The 7,413-nt window shown below is 36.4% G+C and overlaps 1 protein-coding gene across 3 annotated transcripts in view; it reads left to right on the top strand.

Moving 5' to 3' along the window:
• Positions 1-7,413, top strand: part of slc12a2 (solute carrier family 12 member 2) — a 70,954-nt gene that overhangs the window by 32,667 nt on the left and 30,874 nt on the right. For all 3 annotated transcript variants that reach the window (XM_014015140.1, XM_014015138.1, XM_014015141.1), the window contains 4 exons: positions 751-852; positions 2,370-2,525; positions 6,436-6,535; positions 7,178-7,289. In XM_014015140.1, coding sequence (XP_013870594.1) covers positions 751-852; positions 2,370-2,525; positions 6,436-6,535; positions 7,178-7,289 — 470 coding nt within the window. The remainder of the gene's footprint in view (positions 1-750; positions 853-2,369; positions 2,526-6,435; positions 6,536-7,177; positions 7,290-7,413) is intronic.

The raw sequence follows: 7,413 nt of genomic DNA, 5'->3' as shown, positions 1-7,413 counted from the left end.
GTGTTTGCTCACGTTGACTTTGTTAAAAACCTGATAGTATGTATGGATCACTTGGGTTGTTACCAACATCTGGTGAAAATTTCATGTCATTAGCACCTCTAGTAATATATTTACTGAGAAAAATGGTGACGTGTTCAATACTTATTTTACCCGCTGTATACAGTATGTCCCTCAGCGGAAAATGTTTTTTTTTTAACTTTTTTATTTTTTACATCAACAGCAAAAATAGAGTAAACATCAGGACAGACTATTAAAAACAGGGAGTGCATAGTTATGTAGAATAGAGCCAATAAGGCTGCAAAGAGTGCAGATGTGAAGATGTGAATGGTGTAAATCATGTTACATAAGAATCATGATTCCATCAGGATTCATACTTCAAGTCTGTTGTTGTTTAGTTGAATCCAAGCATAGCGGGCAGCTATTATAGGAAAATGTTTTTTTACACTGAAATTACACGAAAATCTTTTTGAAACGGTTTGTTGTTAATCCAACTGAAAGACATGTTTCAATCAGACCTCTCTGATTATCACATTTTGAAAATAATATTTGTTACATCAAAAAGGTTATTACTTTTTTATATTATAAGTTTATATTTTCATTATATTAAAAAATATAGTTATTAGAAAAATAAGCAAAGTCGTTTATTAGCTCATTAATGCTTTACACTGCTTATTCAGATAAGAAAGCTTTGCCTCTTGTTGGTAGGAGTGGAATTTGAGGTTCTAAAATCATTTTTGTTTTCTCTTTCAGCTGAGTTGAACACAATTGCGCCCATCATCTCCAACTTTTTCCTGGCATCCTATGCCTTAATCAATTTCTCAGTGTTCCATGCATCACTGGCTAACTCTCCAGGTAAGCTCAAGATGAAAAAAATGGGAGAGAGAAAGGAAGCAGTAAAAGATCCTAAATTTGACCAAAAGACAGAAGTAGAAGTTGTTGGAAAGTTTTGAGTCAGTCCTGGTCCTGGTTAAAACAAACAGCCTCTCAGCCAGTGTCACAAGTTATGGTGTTTAACTCTGATTGTGATAAATGTTGAAAGGAATATCAATGAAAACATTTTTAAATCATGAGATGGTGTGTTTCTTGTATTGCCTGAATATTTTTTAAATTTTCTTTCTCTTCCTTTTGTTTTAGGCTTCAGTCATGAAGCAATGAGCATTTTAAGTTTGAGTGCTGCTGTAATTTTGTTTGGTGTTATTAACCTTTCCAAACCAAATGTAATTTGGAAATGTGATAATCCTGTTCACAACAAGAATGTTAAGATGACCCGACTCTCCAGCATCACATTTCTGTTACTGATAAATTACATTGTACAGAATCAATCTTGCTGCTACGTAGATCCTAATATTACACAGTATAGTAGGAACATTCTTTTAGAAATTTATTGATTGGTTCAAAGCAACAGTTATCCACCTGTGGACATGTTTGGATTGATTTATCAAATTTCACTGTATTAAAAAAACAGTTGCTGTTTTTATATTTAGGATAAAGCTCAGTGGACGACTCGAGGAGTACTGCTTGAGATTACATGTTTTGTTATAAAATAACAACATCGAGTTGTTCCTCAAGAACTAGACTAATTTTTTGAAAGGAGCACTTGCTTTGAAGAAACTTTACTTTTTATACTGATGAACAGACAAATAATATTCATAGATGTTCTTTTTATATTGAGTTTTTTGCTTTTTCCCTCTTTCTTCAATACCAAATCTTAAGCAGACCTGCAGGTACAGATTTTTTGTATGCTTCTAATCTTTCAGGCAGGTCCATGGAACCTAAATGGTACATGACTCATTTACTGTAATGAAGTAACAGATTTTACTGCTTCTGGAAGCACAAACTGTAAACTCAATTTGGTGTTCTCGTTTCTTCATGGCCAATTTGGGCATTCTCTTTGGGAAATGTAAACCTCCTGCATGAGAACAGGAGAAACCATACAGTCAGTGTACCGTTTACGTCCTGTGGTTTGTTTTAGACTCCGTCAATGTGTAACCACACACAGCACTTAGATACATCACTAAAATCCCACTAGTCTAGTCTTTGTGGTACTTTTAAAATAAATAAATATGATCATGATCGCTGTGAAGTCTAACAGGCTAACTTCCATTGTTCAACCTAAGCCTATGCTTTACTCCAACTTTAACACTGTCCATGCTGTTTAACCGCTACATTTACTGTTTTATAGATCATGTTAGTGGTGAAAATGTTCAGCTATGTCCTTTAATGGACAAGAACCACCTCTCTTTCATTCTGATCTAATAAAACTTAATATGAACTTTAAGAGAGTTTTTCCCCAGTTTAAACACCATGCTACCCCTAATGTACTTTGCCATTGTTGTTATCCTGTGACTTAATTTCTGTTTGTGCTGCAGGCTGGCGACCCAGTTTTAAATACTACAACATGTGGGTTTCCCTGGCTGGTGCCATACTGTGCTGTGTGGTGATGTTTGTCATCAACTGGGCGGCTGCTCTCCTCACTAATGTCATTGTTATGGCTCTCTATATCTATGTGAGTCACAAGAAGCCAGGTGAGGTTCCAAGCACACAAGACACTTTCAGATAAGTGTTTAGCATGTCGACACCTTCCTAAAATAATCGCCTTACCCCTAATTTACACTAGATGTGGTTCCACTCCACTCATGTCCGACCTCTGCAGTAAATACACAACCATTATATCAATGAGAGTATTTACACTGGCTCCACAGAGCAAAATTAGAGTCGATCTTATTTTTGCCTGTTGCCGGAGCTGCTGCGGAGTCAATCTACAAAGATTACGTCACAACAACAGGAAAAGGAACGAGCACAACATTTGTATTTTCAAAATAATTCACCAAAAGCAGACTAATTTTGGATGAAATCCCATCCATATTAATAAATAGATGCATATATTTCTACACAAATGCTGTCAAAATCTATCATTCTGTTTGGGAAGAAGATGGTAACATGTAGCGTGCAGCATAAGCAGACACACGAGATTCATGTGGATTTTATTTTGAAATCAGGCGTTTCAAAAAGACGACAGCGATGTAGTTTCAGCTGTGTTTTGAGTTCGTCTTCCACAGAATTATGTATTTTGCTCTGACTTCCACAATTGTGACTGGATTTGTCGTGCGATCTCACATTTCCAGCATGCTCTTCTCGAACGTCCTCTGTTTTTCACACCAGAGCAGAGCGGACGCTTTTGCGGTACAAACGAATGGCTGCGAACTGCACAGTGGAGCGGTACGGCATCTAGTGTAAATTGGGGATTAGTCATATTTTTCAAGTTTTTTTTTTTCAGGCAACAAAAAAATCTAAACCAAAAATGTACCAAACTAGACAAACTTGAAAGATGTTATTTGGGCGGTTATTTTAGAAGGTGCTGATGGTTTTACTAAACAGTTAAGACAAAATCTACTTTCATGACAACTTTCTGACCTTCTATTTTTGCCAAATCTAATTATTTTTGACAGTGATAAGCTCTAATCTGTGCTTATTATTGAAGGTTATACATTACTCCTTTTCCCTGTTTTTCTTTTCCCCTATTTTTTTATATACTGTATATCAGTAGTGAATTAGCCTTGCCCTTGCCTTCCTACGCAGCTCTGCTCAATTCTAGTTTCCCTTCACTGCTCCGTCTGGGACTTCTCCCATTGAGATGGATTTCGCTGGCAGATTTTTAGCCGGGCCAATCAGAGAACAGAACGTCAATTTTCTGCGCAGTGTCTGCTTGTAGTTTATTTTACCTGGGCCAATCAGAGAACAGAAGGAGGAGCTTTGAATGACGTCGATGTTCTGCGCAGTGTCTGCTAGTTAGTTTATCATACGGCAGTGGAGGAAGTGAATGAAGCCAGTCTGTGTTGATAAGGCTTCCAAATTAAAATAAATTTGTCTGACAAAGCAGCAGCTCTCATTTACAGTCGTCTCGTTCGGCTCGGTACTTTTGTCCTCTCAGTAGAGTTGTTTACAGCACACGAGATTTCCGGTTAGCTTCTTAGCTTAGCCTCCATCACAGCGACAACACACACATGGTTCAGCAGAGGCCACACCTCCTGTAAGAAACGATTCTCTATGCATCAAGTCCAGACCCTAGTACGAAGCAAAGTGAAGGACGGTCTGGTTTTAACCAGGCTAGTAGTGAATCAAAATAAAATAGATTATTTTATATTTTATGTTTATGGTTTTTTCTGATAGTTGGGAAATATTGAGAAAAAAACTGCTGAATAAGTGACACTACGCAGCATTGGTCATGTTTTTCTGTTTACTGTGTGTTGATGTACGGGCAGACATGCAGCACAGGTATATATGTTACTACTTTGAAAATTATTGAAGAGTTCCTTGATGAAAGTATAGGATTGCCTTAAAGGTAATATCTGTAGAAGAATAAGAAAATTGGTGAGGAAGCATGAAGGAACAGTTTTTTCAATAAATTTATTGAGTTCAGGGCAAATTGTAATCTCAGGTTACGGGTAAGGGTGCAACCCAATAACTATTGATCGTGGGGAGAAAAAGTAATCAGGCAGTTAGACATGTAAGATATAGAGTTGAGTGGAACAAATATTTCTTTCATCATGCTTAAATATATAAAAAATAGTTCATAATTATCTGAACACTTGCTGTTAATTTAAATAAATGTTCAGGACTAAGTGTAGCATCCCCGGTTGAATGATGGTCTACTCCCGAACTGATGGTTCACTTTGCCTTTTATTATAACGTTGAACAGGCTTGAAACCTTGGTGAACACACCGTAAGAGCTACAGAAACAAACAATTCAAATTAGTAACAACTTACAGCATGTAATATTAGCCTTAAAACATTCACTTCCTTAATATTTACCAATGAACTGATTTATCTTTACTCGTTTTATCATTGCAAAGTACAAGACCTCAAATGGAGCACTATATTTACTGTAAATTAATCTTAACACACACACACTCATGTGAAATGGAACTTAAATGACAAATTACAACCTTCTTGTTATGCATGACATTCAATAAAGCATAATAATTTTCTACATAAGCACTTTAGAAACCTATAAAATTATCTCTCATTCTTATTAGCTTAGCATGTTAGCGCTCTCTAGTGGTGTCAAATAAAACAATATTGCTTAAAGTACTACAGAATAAAAGTTAGCAACCAACAATAATCACAAACCTTGTTCCCTTATCAACCAGGTGCTAAAGAACCTGTAAATTATTCAATAGATGACATTTTCTCTCTTCTTCAGTTCAGTCACAGGGAAGACACGTTTTCTGCTCATGTTAAACTTATTACAGCATTTTACCACAGTTAGTTCTACTTTATGGCACCTGCACGTCGCTCTGTAAAACGTCCTTCAAAATAAAAGCATCGACCTCAATAGTAAATTAAGTAAACAAATAAAGAACAAATTTCACAATAAAACATTTGCAGGTCTGTTACACTAAGCACAGACGATTGGGTAACACTTTCTTTTACGGTACTCTTATTACCATGCAATTACAAGGTAATAAAAATGTAATTAAATGTAATTACTACCTTAATTACCATGTAATTACGTGGTAATTAGGGTACAATTTTACTATGTAATTGTCTGCAGTAATGTAGCACTTACCTGGTATTGTATTACATAAAAAGGTAATTAAATGTAATTACTACCTTATTACCATGTAATGACATGGTAATTAGGGTACACTTTTACTATGTAAATAATTGTCTGCAGTAATGTAGCACTTACCTGGTAATGTATTAGAATTCACAATGTAACACCTAAATAAGTAGTAGGTAATTTGGACAGTTTTAAAGTTTTATTGCAATTAACCACTAACCCCAAAATTTAGTTGCATTATTTTGGTTATAAATAGTGTTGAGTTACTATTGAATAGTAATTTGGTTGTAGTTACCCCATAAAGGTAGTTTTACTAACAGTAGTTTTTCTTTTGTAACCTAATTACCACGTAATTACATGGTAATAAGGTAGTAATTACATTTAATTACATTTTTATTTCCTTGTAATTACATGGTAATAAGGTAGTAATTACATTTAATTACATTTTTATTACCTTGTAATTACATGGTAATAAGGGAACCGTAAAAGAGAGCGTTACTGAAGATTTTGAACTCCCAGACCAATTTCTTCTAATAAGTAATATTAGCTTTTAGAGCTTAGACGAATGAAAATATGCACAATAAAGTAAACTCGACAGGAAAAGAAAAATAGAGAGCTAAAATATAAAAATAAAGGCCTAGATTTTCTCAAAGAACTGCTTATTTCCCGCTGCCTTTTCTCCCAGTGTTCTGTGCTCTGAACACACACACATGTTTACACAGGTTGAAACGCAGCTACACACACACAGGAGACCTTTTCTCTGACTCTGTCTCTGCGTGGGTCATATGGCCTTTAGTTCAGCAGACTGATCTGTAAACACACTCGCTAAATCCAGTGTGTTTTTTCTGCCTGCATGTGTCCTGGTCTTCCAGATGTAAATTGGGGCTCGTCGACCCAAGCTCTGACCTACCAGCAAGCCCTGACCCACACTCTGCACCTCAGCGGAGTAGAAGACCACATCAAGAACTTCAGGTACCAAATACGGTCGTGTCACTGTCGAATCTAAAGGAGTATTTTAAATTTAAAGAGAACCTGTCGCTGCTATGAGTGGAGTTGCTGTTACACCATTCTGTACAATTTTTACAATCCCACTGATGTTCTGACCCTAACAGTGTGTTTCATGTGTCATTTTTACAATGACTTCACATGATATTATATTGTGACTTCAATCTCTGAAAGCTTGCATGTGCGAACTGTGGTCCAGTGTTGTTTTTAGGGAATAATTGGTAACCCTGTGCCTGTGGACTGTTCCCATGGCAGCAAACCAAGCAGGGATTAAAAGGCATCAGTTGGTGCTTTCAGAGTCACATGTGTGTGTCCCTGAGCTCTTTCTTGTCTCCTCCCATCACTTCCATGAAATCCTTTTGCTTAAAATATTTGCTTTGATGTTCGCTACGCTACATGTAATATATGTGTGTGTGTGTGTGTGTGTGTGTGTGTGTGTGTGTGTGTGTGTGTGTGTGTGTGTGTGTGTGTTTGAGAACAGAGAAAAATGTCTACATTTAACCATCACTATTTCTTTACCTGCCATGACAGCAGATGTAGTACTATTAATACTTGGATAAATTTGATACTTATGTGTTAATGGTTTCTCTCTCATTTTTTATTGATTAGACCCCAGTGTTTGGTGATGACTGGCTACCCTAACTCACGTCCTGCGCTTGTGGATCTGGTTCACGCTTTCACCAAGAACGTAGGACTGATGATCTGTGGTCATGTTCGAACGGTGAGCAGCTTTTTGTTGTGCTAAATTTCAAAACAAACTCGACTATACATTAGAAGTAGGGCTGCCACGATTAATCGATTAATCGACGACTAATCGATTATTAAAATAATCGTTTGTGGCAGCC

The sequence above is a fragment of the Austrofundulus limnaeus genome, unplaced genomic scaffold (genome assembly GCF_001266775.1).
Source record: "Austrofundulus limnaeus strain Quisiro unplaced genomic scaffold, Austrofundulus_limnaeus-1.0 Scaffold123, whole genome shotgun sequence".
Taxonomy (NCBI): Eukaryota; Metazoa; Chordata; class Actinopteri; order Cyprinodontiformes; family Rivulidae; genus Austrofundulus; species Austrofundulus limnaeus.
Note: the sequence above shows the minus strand (reverse complement) of the source record. Positions and strands in the feature narration are given on the sequence as shown.